This window comes from Monodelphis domestica, chromosome 5 (genome assembly GCF_027887165.1).
Source record: "Monodelphis domestica isolate mMonDom1 chromosome 5, mMonDom1.pri, whole genome shotgun sequence".
NCBI classification, from domain to species: Eukaryota; Metazoa; Chordata; class Mammalia; order Didelphimorphia; family Didelphidae; genus Monodelphis; species Monodelphis domestica.
In genome coordinates, this window is record NC_077231.1 from 260,094,621 (window position 1) to 260,117,859 (window position 23,239).

Genomic DNA, 23,239 nt, shown 5'->3' on the forward strand with positions numbered 1-23,239 from the left:
GTTCATCCACACAGCCCCTACCCTTGAGGTCACTGGACTCAAAGCAAAAGACAATAGGGACCATGCGGTATAAAACTACAGATGATAAGAACAACCACCAGTCAGCCTACAAGAAATCAGAGCCATGCAGGGTTTCCTCTCAGATGAGCTGGTGACAAATCTGAGGGCTGGGAGCCCCCCCCTTTTTTTAGTCTTTTTTTCACCTGTTTTCCATGGCTTAGGAGTATTTTCACTTTATAGATTCAACCCCTATATACCAGGAATGCACCAAACTTCATTAAGTGCAGGAATCATTATTTCAAGCCTCCTCCTCAAGGACAGAAAGCTGGCAACCTCATGTACCAGAGCAGAGAGAGGAAACAAACAGAATGACAGACACTGGAAGGAGAGAGGGAAAAGTGGCAACTGAAATAGAATGATTTAAAAAAAACTCTGAGGCAGAAAAATATTTTAAAATCAACCTAAATGGTACATATTAATACTGTTGCTAACACTGATTAAGTTGGGGGGGGGGGGGTTTATGTCTCCAAAACCAGCAGCAGTGACAAACAGTCTCTGAGCTCATAATTATGGGCTGGCCACTAAATGAGATACTCACAATGCTAAGAAATACAAGAAATACTCTCCTTATGCCCTTTGGGCTATTTTTCAGGTAGTCAGTCACAGCTGTTATCACCCATATTTTAGGGGTAAGAAAATCGAGGTGAACCCAAGAAGAGTTCAGTGAAAGAAAAAGCCTACAGCTCAACTACTCTTTATCCTGTGCCCTGGGCTTCCTCCAGGTGAGTTGTCTTCCAGTAATAAGATAGATTTGTTGTTTGTCCTCAGGTAAGTCTATGGTCCTGAAATGTTCCTTTGTTAAAGATATAAAAGCTGCAGAGGCAATCCAGAGGTTTTCCCTGCCATCCATATATAAGGTTGCATCCTCAAAGTGGAAGGTTCTGGTATGGAACCATTGAAAGCTTCAGGATATCTCAGATTTCCAATCATCAAAGAGTTCAGATGGGAAGGGCAGCAAGTCATTTCATTATTTATGGAAATGTACAGATTATCCATCTCTTCTTTGAAACCAGGCTTGTTGGTTATAAGGAGTATTCAGTTTGGTTGTTATCCTTTTCCATTTACATTGTGAACATCATTCTCCTGGTTCTTCTTACATCACTTTTGATCAGTTCACAAGAGTCTTTTCATGCTTCTCTGTATTCTACATATTTTACAAAAATGAATCATTTATATTTTTAATCAGCATTGAGCCAAAATTCAAGACAACTTCATATCTTTCCCCCTACCCAACAGAAGCAATCTTGTACATATTTTGTGTATATTTTATGGTTAATTTATGTATTCATGTTTTACCCAAAAGAATATAAGATCCATTAGAGGAGGTATTTGCAAACCTGCTGCTTAGATGCTAATTAAATTCTTACTAATAAATCCTTCATATAAGATAAGGTCTAGGTGTCCTAACTTAGCCACACATGTAGTTTAACTGTTAAACTATAAAAGTTTAAGCTTTATTTTAATCAGAATCTACAATAATATATGCAGATATTCTTTTCTGAGTCTAAATATAAAAGAATACACATTAACTAATATTGCATCAGTCTACCAAAATTGTCCTGTTCTTGCCCTTTTCCTGTTGCATCCAGATCTCAATTTTTCCAAAGTCAGGATGGCTTTTTTTATATTTTTAACCTTTCCTTTTCCCTGAAAGAGACCTACAGTCTACATTGAACCATGATTCTTGCAATACACCCAAATCTGTTTAATTAAATACACCCAGTAAAGAATATAGTATTAGGCCTTAGCTTGTCATTGTACCATTTCCAGACCAAAAATGAAAATTAAAAAAAAAACAATGTACCAATTGTATGCCTCCAGGTCCCTATTACCAGAATATGGTCCTGTCCTATGAAGTTCTTAAAGCAGGAAGGATTTAGTTGACTTTTTCACTCTACTATATAGACTGCAGTGGTTGGTGTTCTGTTAGTATAGTTGTAAGATTTAAAATAGTTGTCTGCCATAAACTGTGGCAGTTAAAAGAGTGGGAGCCATAAACTGTTATAATTTAAATGGTTGATGATATAAACTGTAGTGAGTTAAAATGGTGGAAGATATAAATTATGATAGATATAAGAGAGGGTGAGTAAATTTGACCGCAGAAAATATGTTTCACTACAGTGTCTTGGTTTCTAAATCAAATATATAAGGTGGTCACCAGGGAAATATTCCCAATTATTCAATATACCCAAGTCAACTGGGTTTTATAGAGATTTTAATTAATAATACAATGAGTAATTAAAGGAAAGAGAGAAAAAGGAAATAAGTATGATGGGCCTTAAGCCAACATGGCCTAGACCTGAGTCTTAAGAGAGAGAAATCAGTCAGTCAGTCTTTTATCACTCACCACAAGGTCTGTCTAAGCAAGGATTCTAGTGACACCAGGCCAGCTCCATCTCAGCTGACTTCACCAGAGAGAGCTCCAGCGAGACCTCCTTAGAGATTGTCCTCGAAGAACTTCCCTTCTCCAGAGCCTCTCTCAAGAGATTCTTCCCAAGCGATCCTCATAAGAGATTTCTCCAAAAGGATTCTCCAAGGATCCAAGGATCTATACCCAAGGATCTAAGGATCCCTTGCTCAAGAGATTCCTTTTCTTATATAGGGGTTTTTTTTCCTATGTCACCTCCCCTAAGTTCTTCCATCTACCAATCACCATAGATGTTTCCTAAAGGACAGCCCATCTGAATTCCTGCTAAGTCAACTAATCTCCTCAGTAAGTCTAAACCAGAGAAAACACAGCTGAGTCAACTAATCTCATTAAGAGAAAACTTGCCCGACCCTTTTAGGTACCTAGCATCTCATTGTATCAATTCTAAAAACAGGCCTGGCTCAAAGAACTCCTTGCCTTATTATAAGCATGGGTCCAAGTACTTTCATTGTTTAGCAAGGAGTTTTCTCCCCTAAAGCAGTCTTAAGTACGGGTGGAGTAGAGGTCCTCCCATTTCTGATCCTGGCGAGTTCTCACATCAAAATGGGGAATGTTTCCAGTAGGGAATTTGTTCCAATGGAGAATTCCTCAATGTGGAAATTTTTTAACATTCACAAGTCTGAGAGATTTCAAGATTTACAATCACCCCTGATGATCATTGGAAGACTAGTCTCCCCCTTGATCATTTAACATAATCAATTTGTAATCCTAAATGCACTTCTAACTATAGATATACACAATATTCAATTTTCTAAGAGAAATTAGAATAGTGAGGAAGAAAATAGAAAAGAAAAGAAAGCAAAACCAATGTTTTGCTAGGCACATTGACAGAAAGCCAAATTAGGGGCAGTCCCTTTTGGCATAAATGTGTACATTTACAATAAATATTCAATCAAAGTTCAGTTCAATCAATCATATCCAAAGTTCATTCTTGATCTTCTTGATGAAGTGTAGATTTTCCGGCATCTTTCTGCAACAGTTCATTCTCTAGATATAAAAGTTTCAAGCTTCTTTCTTGAAGATCTTTTCTCAAATAAAATCAAAATCTTGAATTTTTATAAAAGTACAATCTTAAACAAATAATCAGAATTCTTGGATTTTTATAAAAATACAATCTCAAACAAAAAAATTCAAAAATTCTTAGATTTTAAATTAAAATATAATCCCCCCTAAAGTAGGTGTTAAAAAATATCAAGTTTAGCTTAGAATGCAATGTTCAGTTATGGGGCTGTATGAGTCAATTATCAAAAGAAAAGAAAAAACAATCAAAAACATAAGGAAAAATTCAAAATAGGTCCTTGTATAGGTCCAATTTAAAGTAATTTCTATCCCACAAGTATGTAGGACAGAATGCAGTAATATTTCACTTAGCCATTTGTAGCCAAGACTACAGGAAGCTGCCATAATATAAGAAGAGAAGAATTAGAATTCTATTTTTATGGGGAAATGTCATTCCCTCATCTGACCTTTTTTTTTTCATTCTCAAGGATATAGGGAGCCAGCATGATAGTCAAATTTTGTACTTGTATGAGTACTTCACAAAGAGTGTAGATACAAGGAAGTCCTACGACTTAACATATGTCAAGCGTCGCAACCTTGAGTCTCACATTAGTATTTCATGTGTGCTCTTTTCGGCACTATTCATGTTAAGTCTGTGCTCCTTGTTTTTTATCCCTTTTTCTGAAATCAGATTCAAACATTTATCACAGTGCTATAATATTTTATCAATAAATGGCAGGTTCCCATAGTTTAAAGCTTTTGCGTATATATTGATATTATAGCAAGAATATATATATATATATATATACATATATATATATTAACTTCTATTACTGCAGGAAAAAATATTATCTGTGTGTACCTTTAGTACAAGAAATGAGAAAAAATCAAATATTCTAATCAAAATAAAATAAAAGCAATAATAAAAAATCAGTAATTCAATGTGTTCTCAAAAAACAGCATCCATTTGTCTATGGATTATTATCTCCAATGCATATGATAGGATACAGTCAATCAGTCTCAGCAGAAGATGTTTTCTTCACATGTGAGCAGTGAATCCAAGAGTCTTTTTCTCCAATCTTTATAGATGTTGGAGTAGTTAACAATATTTGGAATGGTCCTTCCCACAAAGGCTGAGTTGCTCCAGTTCACTTGAAATTCTTAATATAAACTTTATCTCCTGGATTCAGGTCATGCAGAGAAAAATCTAGTGGTCCGGCTTGTCCTGCAGCTCCGGATTCATGAAGTTCATGTAGTTTGTGCTGTAACTCCTGTATATAGGAAGCAATAGTAATATCTCCCCCTAATAGTGAGGTATATGCAAGGGAAAAAGGTTTAGCCTGTATAGGCGGATGTCCAAAAAGCATTTCAAATGGTGAAATATGTAAGTCTCCTCTAGGCCTGCTTCTAAGATAAAATAGGGCCAGAGGGAGAATTTCAGGCCATTTTAAATGGGTCTCAGTGCATAATTTTCCAATCATAGTTTTAAGTTCTTTGTTCATCCTCTTCTACTATTTGGAGTGGAGACAAAACTTAAAAAGGTTAATTAATATCAACAAAATCAATACAATCTAAGAAGAATAATCACCTTCATTATATTGGGAAGTTCCTTGGGCACCCTCCTGAAGTGCACCTCTCTGGGGTTCATTAGCACCTCGAGCATGTTTTGGACGAGCTCCATTTCTTATATTTTGTTGTTGGTCATTATCATTATAATTTTCTTCATTTTGAGCATTGTCGTTATTTTCCCAATTCCTATTTCTATAATTCTGGTTTCTAAAGTTCTTATTTCTATAATCATTATAGTTATTTCCATAATCATTATTATAATTTCTAAAATTTCTAGAATTCTGGTTTCTATGACCATTATTATCATTATGGTTGTTCTGGTTTCTATGACCATTATCATCATTTCTATAGTTATTATTTCTAAAGCTATTATTAAACTGCGTATTCCTTCCAATCATCTTAAGAAAGGTTCTACATTCCATCATTTTGTGGCCCTTCTTCTCACAGAAGTGGCAAGTTACTGATTTATTTGTGAATTCCCGCAAAGGGGCTATAGTCTCTCCCTTATTTTTCAATTATCTCTTTAACATTTCAATTTCTTTCTTTAAATCTTCCACTGATGTATCGTCTTCCTCAGGTCTTTTTACATGACCTTTATAAACATAGGTTGCTACTGTAAAGATTAAAATTTATGGAATAGGGGGAGACTGAGGCAGGTAGAAATTAGTTTCTCTCTGCTAGGAATATATATTCCTAAATTTCCCCTTTACACTACTCTCCTCAATTCTTCAAGGTCCATAGAGTCCCAATTAGGACAGCTAGTTCTAAAGTAGTCTTTTACTACTGAACAACAATTCTTAACAAATTGCCTACATATTTGTCTAATGTCTCTTTCTCTGGATAAAACAAGGTCCATATATGTATTCCCTACATCAGTAAGTCTGTCCATAAACTGGGCGGGTGTTTTATCAATATTTTGTCGGGTTTTTTCAAATTTTGGCCATTTTTCAGGTCTATCAAAGAAAGCTCTAATGGCTGTCAATAATGCTTCTCTGGCCTGGTTTAGTTTTGTGTAATCTAGTTCAACATTGGGGTTCCAATGTGGATCTTCAGTTGGCCAATAATGTCCTCTTCTACCTCGCTTTTCATTAGCCAGAGAGATGATATTATTTTTCTCTCTTTGTTAATAATGCTTCTAATATATTCTCAACATCCAACCAAATGGGGTCAAAAGTTATGAATATGTTCTCTAATTTTTTATAATTAATATTGGTTCGTCCTCAAATGATGGCATATCTTCCTTCAATTTTTTAAATCCTCAGGGCTAAAAGATGTATGATGTCTTACAGATACCAAGTTTCCATTCTTATTAAAAGTGGGTACTTCCCTTAAAGGAAATAAGCTATCTAAATTATTTGGTACTCCTGTTTCTAGGCTTCTTGCTCCATTTTCAATTGGGTAAGTCTGAGAAATAGAAGAGTTGGGCACATTAAAAGGAAAGGTTTGTTGTTGTCCCATGGTGCCAGAAAATTCAGAGGTAGGGTGTGAATTTAGGTTGGAATGTGAACTTAAAGTGGATTGTGTAGGATGAGAAGGAGGAGCCAAGGAAGAAGTGTGAAAGGATACAGAGGTGTTTGGATTGGAGGAATCAGTAAGGTGTGAAGTAGAGGGATTAAGATCAGAAGTATGGGTGGGGTGTGAACTTAGAGTTGATTGTGTTGGGTCCGGAGCATGAGCAGTGGGAGGAGTGGGTGGGTTTTCTGAGGCTGAGGGGGCAGGGGGAGGGGTGGGTTCGTTAAGAGGATTATTGTCCAGAGCAGGGTGGGACAGAGATTCTGATGCCCTTGAGGATTCTGAGGTGGGTAGCACTTTCCCTTTGACTGCATGCCCCTAGACTACAGCCCTGTTCCAGTTGGTTTTTCTTTTGTCACACTTCTCATTGATACCTGCTGGGACTATTGAGGTGTGTTAAGCTTGCCCTCTGACTGAACAGCCCACCACTGCTGAGATATTCTCTTTAGTTTTCTTTAGTCTCTTCCCTCAAGGCCATCTCAGTTCTCTGCTGTCACTTTCCATCATTGTCAGTAGGTCTGCTTCTCTCTACCCTTCTCACTATTTTGTGTCTCCCCTAACCACTGATATCTACCTTTTTCTGTCCATTTTTTCTCCTTCTGCCTTTCTTGTCTCTTCATTTTTCCTTTTTTTCTTCCTCCTTGGATTTTTGGCTTTTGTAGAATTTAGTTGCAAATGAATCACAAATGAAAATACTTTTTTCCTAGTGTTCAGTGAACTGACCAATCACAAATTCAAAGAATCTCAGAGTTGGAAAAGACCCCAAAATCCATCTAGTTCAAGCCATAAATGTAAAAAATATCAGTTCTTTCTATAACTTCATCTACCAGGAGTTATCTAGCCTTTGCTTTAAAACCTCTGGGGAGACAGTCTCCCAATTCAGTCATGTTTGCATTTATATAATTATTGGGGAATTTTTCCCTTGCTAAAGCCTAAACTGGCTTCTGTATATCTTGTATTCTTTGAGTTCTGCCCTCTGGTACCACAGAGCAAAAAATTAATTCTCTCTTCCACATGAGAGCCCTTCAAATATCTGAAGACAGCTATTATTTCCCTAGCTATAAATGGTGATGAGAGTGATCTCCAAGCTTAAAGTATCTTCATGAAAATATTATTTTATGATCTTCCTTCATCTGGCCACCCTCATGTTCAATGAAGTTATCATAGTTCTTTTAAAAATATGGTGACTAGAATTGTACATAGTCTTCCAAACATGATCTGACAAAATGTGTTGATTTTGAGAGTAGCACTTGAAGAACTGTTCCATCTCTCCTGCCTATTCTCCAATATTTAGCATCTAAATGAAAAACTGCCTGGGGAACTTTACTACTGAACCACTAAAAGATGAAAGCAAACTCTCATTCACACTTTACACACAATACAGTCAGGTTTCTTTAAAAGGATGGATTAATCAAATTGACTAGTGACAAAAAAAAAAGGAAAATGGCAAATGTTGGCAGAGAAGTGGAAAAATAGGAACACTGATGCACCATTGGGAGAATTGTTAACTGATCCAACCATTCTGGAGAGCAATTTGGAACCATGCTCAAAGGACCTTAAAACTGTGCATATCATACCACTACTAGTTCTATATCCCAAAGAAAAGTGTTTTCTTTAAAAAAAAAGGAAAGGAACCTATATATACAAAACTATTTATAGCAGTTTTGTGGTAGCAAAGAACTGAAAATTGAATAGATCCATATTGGGAAATGTCTAAGCAAATTGTGGTAAAATGGTGGTGGTGGGATACTATTGTGCTATAAAAACTGATTGCTTTAAGAAAACCATGGAAAGACTTATATGAAGTGATCCAAAAGTGAACTGAGCAGAACCAGGAGAATATTCTATATAGTAAAAGTAATTTTGGGCAATGATCAACTGTAAATGACTTAGCAACTTTCAGCAACATAATGATCCAACATAATTCCAAAGGGATTATGAAAAAAATGCTATCCTGAAAAAGAATTGATGGAATCGAAATACATAATTGAAGCATACTTTTTTTACATTATTATTCTTGTTTTTAAGACTGCATTTTCTTTTGCAACATGAATAATATGAAAATGTTTTGCATCACTACACATGTATAATCTATATCAAACTTCTTGCTTTCTACACAAGAGTGAGAATGAAAGGAGGGAGAGAATTTGAAACTCAGAATTTTTTCAAATGAATGTTTAAAATATTTGCTAACATGCAATTGAGGAAAAAACAAAAATTATTTTTTAAAAAATCAGAGAACATATTGAGAGAATTTCTGGTTTCTGGTATTTATCATTATTGTTCTTGACCTATCAGTAAGATTTTGGTGAGAGCTGATGTCCAGAATACAGGTAGCTGAGCTCATCCCAAGCCTTTCTGAACTCATTACTCGTCTTTTGGACAATTTGACCTTCACACATATTCGATATCCTCAGAAGCCTTAGACACAAAGGTTGCTAGATGGCTGGACTGTCTATCTTTGTCAATTTCTCCCAATTATATAATGCTGACCTCAAAGAAACTACAATATGTTGCTTTAGGGTAAGAGAGATTTGCAAAGCCTGCACAGTAAAGCTTACTCCAAAAGTCACAAAAGGGAAAAATCTGTTGAATTTTTAACAGTCAAACTAAGAGTTTACAAGAGGTTATGATGTACTTCAACAGAAACTGTTAACTCGACATTTAAACAAAAATGTTATGATACACTATCTATTTAATATGAGTATGACTTACACTGAGAAAAGAGATTTCCAAGAAGGGCTATTGGACTAGTGGTTTTAGTACATAATAAGCAACAAACTCATCCAATCTCATGCAGGGGTTTGGCCCATAATTTAGCCTTCCCTTTGCTATTAGGAATTCATACATCACGGACCCCCTGAGTCATGATGTGAATCACAGCATCACATAAGGCTTATTGGTAAAATGGAGATGATGCCTATCTCACCTACCTCTCAGTTCACTTATCAATTGAGAAAGGATGCCTTTGAAAATACTTTATAAATTCTGAGGCCCACAAATAATTAGACTCTAGAAATACTAAGGAACATCTGAGGATTTCGTTTGATATTCTCATTTCCTAGTCCCAACTGGTGCTTCCTTGACTCTCCACAGAAGAACTTGATCATACCTTAATGACCAGACTTGTTCCTCATAGGGTCACTTTTCCAAAGGTACATAGAGTACCTGAGAAGCTAAATTGGGTTCTGTCACCAGAAAGTGGGAGCCATTTAGGTTTTCTTCTATTTGTGGCAATGTATACCCTTCAAGATGATTTTCTTAGCTTTAGGAACTTACAACTTAATTTCTGTCTTGAGAAGGGCAATTCCTTCTTCACTCTCTTGGTTGGGGGTGGGATTTAGGTAGTTTGAGGAGGAGAGAAATTATTTCTATGGTATATCTCAGGATCAAAATGCCTTCTATATTTCTATCTCTGGAAAAGTAAAAATTATTTCTAACAAGCAGTACAATGACCTTATCAAATTTCTGAAGCTTACCCTAGACAAGACAGAACAGTTTGGGTTTTTTTTTTTTATTTAATCTCTATCTTGTATTTTTTACATTGTTTTCACTTTCCTCTGTATCTGTCTTCTTTCTCCTTCTCAGAAGAGGATTTTTTTTCTAAAAAGAGAAAATTTCAGCAAGACTTACTAATGTGTTGAAAAAGTCTAATATATGCAATGATGCACACAGAGAGACTCAGACCTTTGCAAAGAAGTTTGGGGGCATGTGTCTTTTCAAAGCCTCTTTGGGGCCAAGCTTGTTTATAATTTCATAACATTCAGTTTTAATTATTTTGTGGTTCTTTTCTATATAAAATGTGGTAGTTATTTTTTATGTCGTTTTCCTGGCCTCCACCTGTTTCATTTTAGATCAGTCCAGTAAAGTTTTTCCATGCTTCTCTATATTCATCATGTTTGAAATTTTTAATAGTCTATTACCCTCAAAAATAACACAATTTGTCTAGTCAGTCACCACTGTATGAGCATGTACTTTGTTTCCAATTTTCTGCTACTGCAACAAGTTCTACTAGAAATATTTTGATCTTTATAAGCCCTTTCTCTTGGCCTCCTAGAGATATTTATGGCTGGCAGTGAAATCTCTGGGACAAGGGATAAAGACATTTTAGTCTCTTTACTTGCTTTCTAATTTTTTTTGCTTTCTAATTTTTAAAAATATTTTCCATATTTCCAAAATTTTGCATATTGTTTTCCGGAATGATTGTATCAATTCACAATTTCATGAACAATGCATTCCACCAGACCTAGAGTCAGGTCCTCCTTTCAAATCTGGCATCAGACACTTCCTAGCTGTGTGACTCCAGACAATTCCTTTAACCCTGTTTGTCTATCCCCTGCCCTTCTGTCTTCAAGCTGTTAGTGAGACAGAAAGTAAAGGTTTCAAAAACACTGTGTTAGTGCCTGCCTTTCTACAAACCCCCCAACAATGAGTCTCTCCTCTAGTCACCACTACCAATTTGTTAAGTATGAAATGAGTCTTCAGAGTTGTTTTCATTTCTATTTCTTCTACCATTAGTGAATTGTAGCATCATTTCATGTGGATGTCAATGGCTTGCAGTTCTGAAAATTATCCTTTGACCACTTCTTTACTAGGGAATGACCTTTGGTCTTACATATATCTTTTAGTTTTTTATGTATCTCATATAGTAAACCATTATTAGAGATATTTGATCTTTAAAAATCTATACTATGCTTCCTCTAGTTTTTCTTTTTTTAATAGTCCTGTGTGATTTCATTAGTGCAAGGAGGAATTTTATCTACAATGCAGTTTGACATTTTTCTCTGCAACTTAAAGATTTCAGAGATGCCTGGGTCACTTGAGAATTTAGCTGATTTGTCCAGTTTGTGTGAGAAGTGGGACTTGAACCCAGGTTTCTGACTATGAGGCCAGCTCTCTCTCCACACAAGACAGCTTTGAAAAAAACATGATGAATTTGTTTTATATTTGGAAGGAGAAGCAACCTGTACATGGTACAAATCATGTAGGAATGTTCCACGTATTGGTGGTTGTTGACTTTTTTAACTTTAAAAATGAACTAAATTGGTAAAAATAAGCATGCTCCTGGACATGGCAGTATAAAAACTGTAGTCCTTGCCACTAAGGAAGCTGAGCTTGGTAGATCTCTTAAGATGGGAGTTTTGAGCTTCAGTAGACTAAGCCCATCAGGTGTCCACACAAAGTTAAGCATTAATATGGTGACTCTCATAGGAATTGGAGACCACCAGAGTGCCTACAGAACGTTTAAACTAGTCAGGTCATAAATTAAACAAGTTAAATCTTCCTTGCCAATTAGAATTGGGCAGTAAGTAAACACTGTATTTCCAGCCTGGGTAAGAGAGGGAGAAAGGGAAAAAGAGAAGGGAAGGGAGAAGGGGAAGGAAAAGAAATGAATTCACAAATAAATGTATTAACAAGAAAATGAATGAATGAAATGTAAATAAAATCAAGAAAGTTTTTTATGTAAAACCAATGAGGGTTTATGGTTAAACTCCAATTATTCTGAAAACTCAATTTTACCTGAATATCCATTTCTCTAATCATAGCTAAGGTTTTATTAAGGAATGCATTATTCAAGGAAAGAAATGTTGAATTTGTATTTAACCAAATAAGAGTACATGTAGAAAAGGTCAGGAAGAGGAGGGAAAAACAAAGGAATCATTGCTCAAAAATACAATACCAGGATTATATACAGGCAGTGCCTTTATCTACAGCAGAGGCTCCAGAGCCTATTTTCATTACCCCTAAGTTGCCTCTTTTCAGATTATTGCAATTACACTGTCAAGGTTATCATGATTCCAATGCACTGTGAAGCTCGTCTGCTTAAATAATCATATAAACACTATTCTGGTACTAAAAAGAGGCAGCACATTGGATCCACCCATTTCTACAGTGAGATAAAAAGCCAACAGCACCTTCATACTGAAGAAACATTGGCCTAAAATATACTTGCAAAAGCCACTTCTTGGCATCTCTGTATTACAATGTCATATTAGAATACAGAATAGGTTGAATGTAATAGTGCTGTTGAGCCTGAGATGAGAAATCTTTAAAACCCTGAAAAGTGTATAATAAACTCAGCTGGCTTTCCATTGCTAAAAGTAACACTGGGTTTATCTGGCAGTTGAAACTATAAATGATGAGCAGGATGGCCCAATTCTTTCTCCAGAGGAGAAGCCTATATTCCTCAAATATATTTCACCATTTTAGAAATTCCATTTCTACTTCCAAATGCTTGTTCCAGCAAATGGCAAAATAATACATTGCCCCAGCTGCTAGGTGAAAAATAAATGGCCTTTGGAAATCAGAAAACCAACCAAATTGGCTGAAAATGTAATAACCTTTTTATTTTTAAGATAAGAAAGTTAAGGCATTTCAAAAATGTTTATACAATTATCTTGGGAGAAAGTTTAGAAGTCTTCTGTAATCCTTAGATTAAAAACCTATGAGGCAGCAACTTTATGTTGGCTTAAGTCAATTTCAGCTGACTTTTCCAGATATAGAAACTGAGGTTTTTATCTGCTATAGTTGAATGAATACTCTTCTTAAGTGGAATACTTGCTTCGATTAGCAGCCAACTGATCCAGTATGATGTTTTTGGTTTGTTTTTAAAGAAGTATTTTGGCTAAGGTCAGTATTTTCATGAAGAAAAAAGGAAGCTTTAGAAAATAGGCCAAAGATACATTCATCTTTCTAAATTTCTTCTCACTTCAAAGTTGTTGAATTAAAATCCATGACTATTATTTTTTTAAATGTGAACTGAAACATTTATACCTGAGAGCTCCTCAGTAACTATATATATATATATATGTATATATATGTATATATATATTCCACTATTTTGGAAACCCCATTTCTATTTTCAAATGCTTGTTCTGGCAAATGGCACAATAATGCATTGCCCCAGCTGCTGGGCAAAAAATAGTCTTAGTCTTTGGAAATCAGAAAACGAAGCAAATTGGATGAAAATGTACAGGTTTTTTTTTAAGATAAGAAATTTAAGGCAACTCAAAAATGTCTTTGTGAAACCTCTGAGAATACCTCAAGGAAAGAGTAAACACATTGTGAGATAGTCCTAAACAGTCTTTCATCCATTCTTCTCACCATAAGCACAAGTCAACCATACTCAGAGAGGATCCAAAAAGAAAATGATGTGACTTCTTTATTGATGCATCTCAATCAATATGTAGGCTAATATCTAAGTTATGAGTAGATGACAAGGTAATTCAAGCAACAAACTAAAATTATAATCATAAGTAAAATTTATTGTGGTAGCCAGATAACTTATAACAGGATTAATGTGATATGCATTTAACTATTATTATGAATTATAAGCTCCATGACAATTGGCAAAAATAGCAGTTCACATGAATTAATTATTTGGTATTATTTTTATGCAACAAACTAAGCATTTTCAGGGTCAACTGAAAACAAAGTAGGAGAGATGCATAAGAAATATAGAAAGTATAAGATGTGGTTGTCCCTTAATGCACTGCTGGTGGAGTTGGGAACTGATCCAACCATTCTGGATGGCAATTTGGAACTATGCCCAAAGGGCACTAAAAGACTGTCTGCCCTTTGATTTAGTCATACCACTGCTGGGTTTGTACCCCAAAGAGATAATAAGGAAAAATAAATTTACAAAAATATTTATAGCTGTGCTCTTTGTGGTGGCAAAAAAAAATGTGGAAAATGAGGGGATGCCCTTCAACTGGGGAATGGCTGAACAAATTGTGGTATATGTTGATGATGGAATACTATTGTGCTCAAAGGAATAATAAAGTGGAGGAATTCCATGGAGACTGGAACAACCTCCAGGAATTGATGCAGAGCGAAAGGAGCAGAACCAGGAGAACATTGTACACAGAGACTGATACACTGTGGTACAATTGAATGTAATGAACTTCTCCAATAGTGGCAATGTAATGATCCAGGACAATTCTGAAGGACTTATGAGAAAGGTGCTATCCACATCCAGAGAAAGAGCTGTGGGATTAGAAACACAGAAGAAAAACAACTGCTTGATCAGATAGATCAATGGGGATATGATTGGGGATGTAGATGCTAAATGATCACTTTAGTGCAAATATTAACAATATGGAAATGGGTCTTGATCAATTACACATGTTAAACACAGTGGAATTGTGTGTCAGCTTCCAGGGAGGAGGGGGAAGAGGGTAGGGAAAGAACATGAATCATATAACCATGGGAAAAAATTCTAAATTAATTAATTAAATTTTTTAATTAAAAATATGTGATTGTCCCTCTAACGACCCCTGAATCTATAATCTGAAAGAACCAGGATGGACAGGCCTTCTTTTTTCTCCACTGGGATTGTTCATAGACTAGGTATTTAGGGAATCACCAGATGCCTGACCCAGAGGAAATGAAGGAGTCTCAGGTCAGAGCCAATATTGGCCTCCCAAGATAGGCTCTGTTTAGAGACCCCTTTCTTTAGTGGGAATCACTCCCTTTCATCAAATAGCAAATGCACCAAGCAAGGTGGCTTCACATTACATGATGATGAGAATAGAAGCCAAAACTGTTTCCATAAATGTAATACTTCTTCCATAAGTCACCCAAATAGCAGTCAATTCATGCTAGTCTGACACTCTATTGCCACATACCCTCTACCTAGGTCTGATGGGTATACCTTATCACCATTATGACACACACACACACAATACATTTCCCATTCTAGTCCTGATGATAACTATTGAGGATAATATAACTGTCTGGAAATCTATGAACATATAATGACAAGGACAATGCTGACCATTTGTCTTCAGCTCCATTGAAGGGGAAAAAAGAGAACATGAATGCAAATTGTCCTAGGAAGGATTTAGGCTAAACATGATTAAACACAATTCTATGATTTCTGTAATTCATGAGTTTCAAATTGTCTTCCAAAATTTGGCAACTGACTTCAAACAATACCTTTTTTGGCTCTTTTCTTCAGTAGGATTACATTTAGTGTCATATAGGATTTTTAAATGATACATTCAGAAAGAAATGTGATCTAGGGAACAGGTAGTGGCTCAGCATATCAAGAGTCAGACCCAGAGCCATGAGGTCCTGGGTTCAAATATGGCCTCAGACACTTCCCCACTGTATGATCCTGAGCAAGTCATTTAACCCCCATTGCCTAGCCCATACTATTCTTTTGCCTTGCAACCAATATGCAGAATTGATTCTAAGTTAGAAGGTAAGGAGAGAGAGAGAGAGAGAAACCAACCTACATAGGCCTATCTACCAAGAAATTGATTATTTACTCAACTAGGTATGTTCAAGTTTCTCAGGGTTAAAAAGAATACTTTTTGTTACCAATTTATTATAATCTAGGAAGAAAATAGATTCATTTGCTAATTTTGTATTACTATTCTTCTTGGTATGGAATAGTAGCTTCTAATTTTCTTTTGTGCCCAAAATGGGCAAGTCATTGACCCTTCCTAGGCCCTGATTTCCTCAACTGTAAAGTGAAGGGACTGGGACTAGATGGTATCTAAATGTATTTCAAGTTCTAAGTCTGTGATCTTATCTAAGGCATTGGAAAAGGATCAAAGTCAAAAGACACTCTATTATGCTTATTTACCAGCCAGGGGGGCTAATGGATAGAGCACTGAACTTAGAGTCAGAAAAAACAGGTTCAAATCCAGATTCAGACACTTACTAGTTATATAACCTTGAGCAAGTCTGCCTCAGTTTCCTCATCTGAAAAATGGCTAACTACCATACAGGGTTGCTGTGAGAATCAAACTGGGTATTTATAAAGAACTTTCAAACTTAAAAGTGCTATATATAAATGTTATCCATAATAATAATAATTATTATTATTATTGCCATATCCTCTACAAGATTATGCTGAGAGAACTATATGTTACTCATTTTATATCTCCTTTCCCATATCTAGTGCTTCTAATGCAGGGCTTTGCATATAGTAAATGCTCAATTAATTTTTTTGCTGAATTGAATTTAAATGTGTTCATATCATATGCCCATAATTAATTAATAAAGAGACATTCAGTTGATTGGCATTGCATGCAAATTTTTGGAATAAAAGGGAGATGGGCAATGAATCCCTAGTATTCAATCATGTCCTAAACTGGATTTTGAACCTTAATACCTTTCTGTCGTTTATATCCAGAAGGGACTAAAAATAAGTCAGGGACAGTCCATGGAGTGATAAATATGAATGACAATAGTAATTGAGTAGGTTTTTCTACTTTATTTTAAGATTTAATCTTTTACATTTACTTCCTCTACAAATTATGTGGTTTCAGTGGATGAATCTTCTAAGTTAGAAGAAAATATCTTGGACTATCAAATCAAAGTTTCAGAGATTTTGTTGGCTTTTCCTTCATTAAATATTATATGTTATTTATCCATAGACTTTTCATTATAGATTTTTTTTTCAAATCACTGAGCTACAAAACAATCTTTTTAACATAATGCTTAGACTGGCCTTCCAGTTTCCAAGAAATGATTCATTTGGCCCTCACTGTATTATCTTTTGAGTCCATATCTCTCTGCTATTTTAAAGGAGTACCAAAAAACAAACAAACAAATAAATAAATAAATAGATTTTTAAAAACCCACATTAGATGACTGAGTTTGAAACAATTCTTCCTTGTATGAGTTTAGAGACCAAAAAAGAAAATGAGTCCCATATTATATATATATATATGTATATATAATAAATACTAAATATGTAAAACAAGCATCTATTTTTAGTTGTATCAACTATTTCCCCTCTCTTATTTTGCTCCAAATGATGCTTGAGAATGGAACATTTGAATTGAACAAATTGAACAAAGTATTTAAATTTTCCAGGTTCCATGGATCCATAGAAAGGTACTTTGAATATATATATATCAACACTCTACCCCCATCAACCTTTGGGAATCATAGGGTATGCTGCTAAAGGGTCTATGGGAAAAGAAGACTCCTGATCTGTTACTTGGATGACCCCTGCTGGCTAACTTTTACTCTAAACTTGACCTGTTTCATGTCTTTAAAAACTGAAGGATGACTATCAATGGGTGCCCTGCTCTCAAAAATTATTTTCTAGACTCAAGCAAGAGAAGATTGAAAAGTGTGCATTCTGTTATCTTCTTTGGGGCCTTCTGTTTTCTTAGCTTTGAGTCTTGGCTGGTGGAAAATCCCAGAAATAGTTGGCCCAAGTCAAATGCTTTAAAATAAAAACCTGGAACAAACTGCAATCCTTTGTAACTGAGAATGTTGGAGAGGCTTGTCTCTTAGAAATTCTTTGCTAAAATTGTTTTGAATACAAAAGTTCCATTCCATCTCAGGAACCTCTGGGATTCCTTTGTCTTGGATGCCTTGGGAAAGTGCTCTCCTTCAAGCTATAGATACTAGGAACTCAAGAGTATCTGATTGATCTTTCTTCACTCTTCCAAGCAAATTATATGGCAAGAAGCTTGCACCTAGGCTTAGCTTTTCCTAATAGGATCACTTTAGTAATCAAGAGGCAATGAGATGATCCTCTCTAATAATAAAGGATTGGGAGGAAGGTGTCTGAGAGAGAGAGAGAGAGAGAGAGAGAGAGAGAGAGAGAGAGAGAGAGAGAGAGAGAGAGAGAGAGAGAAGAGAGAGTACAAGTCATAGAAAAATAATCAGAAATGTCGATTTTGAGAAGGGTTTTCCCCTCTCTAGTGCCATCATCTATTAAAGAAAAAGAAGGGTTCATAGAGACCAAGCCCTTGATTTCATACATAAGGTTACACAGCAAATACATGACTGAGTCCCAAACTAGAATCCAGATCTGTTCTCTTCCAAGGCTTCCATCATTACATCCTTTCTGTAAACTTAGCTGCTTGCTCTTAGGTCATTTATGTTTTCAGGCAGAGAGTAGTAAATAATAATAATAGAGTAGCTGGGTAGTACAGTGGATTGAAAGCCAGGCCTGGAGATGGGAGGTCCTAAATTCAAATCTGGCTTCAGACACTTCCTAACTGTGTGATCCTGGGCAAGTCATTGAACACCTATTGCCTAGCTCTTACCACTGTTCTGCCTTGGAACCAATACACAGTATTGATTCTAAGCCAGAAGGTAAGGGTTTAAAATAATGATAATCCATTTTGTGACTTTTAACTCTATTACCAAAAAAAAAAAAAAAAAGAGTAAGTATATCAGAAATCTCTCTCCATATATAAAGCTCAAGGAATTGAGAATCAGATTGAAATTTGTCACACCCCAGACGTCTCCTGGAACTTCCTGCTTCAGCCCAACACTGTCTCAACAATCTTCACTGCCACCCTTAGGAGGAGGTCTTCCGAGATCAGGTCGTCCGAGGTCAGGCGCCGAAGGCCAAAATCAGCTATTTTGCTAATTACATATTATCCAACACATTAGTTTTAAATAGTCCAATTTCCTTCCCACCACGTTTCAACGTCCTAAACCCAACGTGATACTTTTCCATCCCCTGAGCTAACTCAGGTTGCTGTTAAAAACAGGTGCAAATGGTACGTCTTTCAAAGATTGGAAACAGAAGGGAATTAACTATGGATCTGAGCTAAAAGCACCGAGGGAGTCCACCGATCAGAGCGCGACGTTCTCCAGCTTAGAATCTATTTTCTCTGCTTTCTGACCTTAAAATCTTGGAGAGAATTGTGTTTTGGAAATTATACGCTCTGGTAATAACAGGTCAGCGAGAGTCAAACCGTCAACACTGTAAGGAGACAACGGTTATAGACTTAGGAATGACGAAGACCAGAAACTCACTTCTCTAGCCCAACTCCCCTCCTTCCCCAGCCCCCGCCACTTTATCCCCTGGGATGGATACCAGAGGCTCTCTCCCCTGGGTTTTAAGCATACTCCCTATGTTCACTTGTCGGAGGAAATCAGGGTCTGATCACACCTCATAAATTCAACAGGAACTACCCTATCCCACCCCGAAAATCTAACCCAATTGAGGAGAGATGAAGTACACCCCAGTATTTCCTTCTTTTCCTGTGCTGGGTGGGTGAACTGAGAGGGATTTTTCCCCTAAGTAGTAAGGGCTTACAAGTGTGCGGGGGCATCTTCTTCCTCTCCCTACCCTACCACAAGCTTGCCTGAAGTGTCCCCCACCCTGTCTCTAAAATGGGGCAGGGTAGCAGAATCATAGTAGGCACCCCTTACACGCGCAGGCGCGCGCACGCACGCACACAAACACACATATATATACACACACATTTCCTCTCACACACATGAAACATTTTTTTTTTCCTCAGCCTTCTCTTCCTACCTGAATTCAGGGACCACATTAGGCTGGAACCGGTAGAAAGGAGTGGAAAGAGTGACCAACCAGCCAGGTTTGTAACTCCCGTTCTCACATTCCAGGTACGGTAAAGACCACCTGACCTGGTTCTTTTCCCCTCCAGAGATATCCCGGAGCCTCCAGCTGTGGCCCAGACCCCGGATTCCCTGGTTGGAGCCCCGGCGGTGTAAATGGGGCCTCCATTTGCGCCTCAGGCCGTGAAACCATTCGGTCTCCAGGGTGGCGTTGGCCAAGTGGTGAGCAGAAGAGGACAGGTTCTGTAGGAGGATGCGGCTTTCCCCTCGAGTGGCCTGAAGGAAGACCTGGGGGGCTGGAGAGGACAGTGACTCGGTGCTGAAGGTAATGGCTGCCCGTGAGATACTGGGCTCATCTTCAAAGAGGCTACGGATCAGCGCCTGGTACCACTCCAGGTCGTCCTGCAAGTTCTGCTCTAGTGACTTATTGATCATGTTGAGGAAGTTGGTGGCGTAGATAAGCGTGTCCATCGCCCCGTGCAAGGAGGGGTGCAGGCTGACCATGGCGGGGGATTTCCCCGGCAGGCCCGCTGCCAGCTCGAAGCGGCCGGAGCAATTGGTTCGCTTCAGTTCATGGGAGTCCCCTGTGTAGAGGTAAGAGGCCACCTCCGTGGGTACCTCCTCGGAGAGTTTCTGCGCCAAGATGGTGCCGTCGATGGACCGGCTCCAGAGAGTCGAAGAATCTGAATCTCTGGTGGGCTGATGGCCATGCTGCTTCCCTCTAAGGGTCCTCTCTCTATGGGGTTCCAGGCGCCCCGGTGGGTCACGGCTGGATCCGGCAGCTCCCAGTCCCAGTTGAGCAAGCAGGAGGCAAAGGAGTAAGGGGTAAACCATGTCTCTTGGCTGTCTCGGAGTGAGGGGAGCAGAGGTGATGGGAAGTCACTTTTCAATATTTTTTTATTAATAATCACAATAGTATTACTATTGTTGGTCTTCCTTTCTACAGATGATATCAAGGAGAGGAGATGGAGATTTTAAAAATAAGAAATTTTAAAAATAGCCTGGATCTCAAAGCAACTGTAAGCAGGGAACCAAGTCACCTGTGGCAATGCTGACTGCGATCTCCTCTCCACAATAGGCTAGCCCTGGGGATTACGCACCTCGCAGCCTTGATCTGAGCAGGTTACATCCCATCTCGCTACACGGCAGCTATAGTTAGCCTGCTTACGTCTTTATCCCCATCCGTTTCCACTGCCGCTTTCATTGAGGTGTGTTAACGAGATGCTTCTGCTGCTGCCGCCTGCAAGCGCCGCTCCATCATCTAACCAGTGGCAGGTTCTCCCCCTCTTCACCCCCCCTCCCCAACTCAAGCTCCTCCTCATTCACTTCCCACGGAGACTCGGATTGCGCGCGCGCGCACACACACACACACACACACACACACACACACACACACACACACTGCAAGAAAATCTGAAGAAGCAAAGATATTTTCGAGAAAGAGGGGAAACGGTGTGCATGTCTCTGTGAAAAAAAGGATGCATAAATGGCTGGTTGATTGAAGTACATTGGTTTGGCCAAGAAAATATACTTCCCTCCTTCCAGTACTGGCTGGGTTTTTTTTTTTTTGGGGGGGGGGGGAGGAGGTTAGCGATGTCTGTTAACTAGGCACTTTAGCCACAACCAACCCCTTATTAACGCTCAGAGGGGCCTTGTAGGTCGGTATCCAGTCACCTCGCTCCGTGAATGGTCGATTCATCTGTCAATCATCAAGCTTCCTTTCACCGGGCAGGCATAGGGAGCTGTCCAGTGCTGAACCTGAGAGGCTACAAGGCGACTGCAAAGGGTCAACTGGGTGAGGGAGGTGGGGTATTAAGGGAAAGGAAAGAAGGCGAGGAGATAAGGAAGCAGAGAAAGAGAAGGAAGTAGGGAAAAAGGAGGAGAGGGGAGGGGGAGGAGAAGGCGGAAGAAGATGAAAAAGGGGGTGGGGGGGAAGAGGATGAAGAGAAATTCCAAAAGATATGAAATCCTGAGGGAAAGATCAGAGATTTGGAATCTTACCAAGCAAACCTAGTTTGAGAACAATGTTGACATTTCCACATTCTCAATTAAAGCAGACTTTTGCTCTGGGATTCCTGTATAAAGACATGGAGGGGAAGAATAAGTAGACTTGGTTTCTACCTCAAAAAAAAAAATAAGGGAAACAGTTTCCCATGCATCTGCTCATTTTAAGCAAATTATTAAAACATCTTCCTTGGTTTTGATTAAAAAATAAAAACAACTACTTTCTGGGGCTAGCCCTAAGTATGAGCAAGTAATGGAGACATCTGCTGGCAAACCCTAAAAACTGAAACTTAGAATATTCTTAGACAAGGGGATAGGGCAGGCAGCAAAGAAGTTGTAGGGCCGGGTAGTTATAGAAGCAATATAAAAAGGGCCTATGTGTTGTGGGTAAATAATTTCTTATACTGTTCAGGAAACAATATTATAATGCTTAAACCCAACCTTCCGTAATTAAAGTTGTCCATCCCAGAATGTCCTTTGACACCAAGTAACTCTCTAGAAATGCCAGAAATAGCTATAAGGTATTTTCAATTCCCCCAGGCCATAGATACACCCAAAGCATACTTGTTTTAGGTGAGCACACCTAGGAATTCCTGATGGGTCTACCCCAAGCTTCTATTTAGGGCTACAATTACTCATTTCTACCTCCATCTACCTTGATTTTAGGCTGCCCTCTTAGCAAAATTGTTAAACTGAATACATGGGGTTCCTGTTTGGAAAACCTTTGTCAAAATCCTCCTCCATAATGTAAATCTTCCAGGATCTGGAAAGAGCCACCCCTCTTTTCTGGCTCATTCCCTCTACAAAATGACCTAATAAATTTATTTCTAAAACTATTTCAGATTTTTGGATCTGTACTCACAAGCAGCAGTGTCAGTTGCTGCTGCTACATAAGAGAGATGTGATATGATGGAATAAGCTCTGGAATCAAAGAAACTGAATTCTTATGAACTGTGTAACCTTGGCAAATCACTACATATCTCTGAATCTTAGTTTCCTCATATATAAAATGAGATGATGAATCTAGGTGATCTATAATATCACTACCAAGCTCTAAATCTATGGTCTTGTGAAATGAAGTCAAGCACCAGACTTGGAGTCAATGACCTAAGTTTGACTGAAAGAGTAGTTGTTACTTAAATATGAGCATGGCAATAGGTCTCCAGTGGAATATCCAAGTACTCCAGTGGAGTATCCATGTATCTGTGCTTGTCCCTCTGCTATTTAGCAGTTTCATCAATGACTTGTATAAAGTTATAGTTAATATGTGCATTGAATTTGTAGCTGACACCAGGGCAAGAGGGATAACTTCAGATGCATATGCTAGAGGTATAGATAGATAATGATTGTTTTGAAAAAGATATGGAAGTTTCA

At 37.8% G+C, this 23,239-nt stretch overlaps 1 protein-coding gene and 1 long non-coding RNA gene across 2 annotated transcripts in view; one reads left to right on the plus strand and one right to left on the minus strand.

The window, feature by feature from the left end:
- Positions 1-21,492, minus strand: part of GPR158 (G protein-coupled receptor 158) — a 457,745-nt gene extending 436,253 nt beyond the window's left edge. The window contains exon 1 of the mRNA XM_007504849.2: positions 19,815-21,492. Within this exon, the coding sequence (XP_007504911.1) occupies positions 19,815-20,695 (881 nt within the window). The 5' untranslated portion in view covers positions 20,696-21,492. The remainder of the gene's footprint in view (positions 1-19,814) is intronic.
- Positions 519-22,701, plus strand: LOC103094389 (uncharacterized). The gene is made up of 2 exons (XR_008912420.1): positions 519-782; positions 19,951-22,701. It is a non-coding gene; the product is annotated as an uncharacterized LOC103094389 (long non-coding RNA).
- Positions 22,702-23,239: the final 538 nt, after the last annotated feature.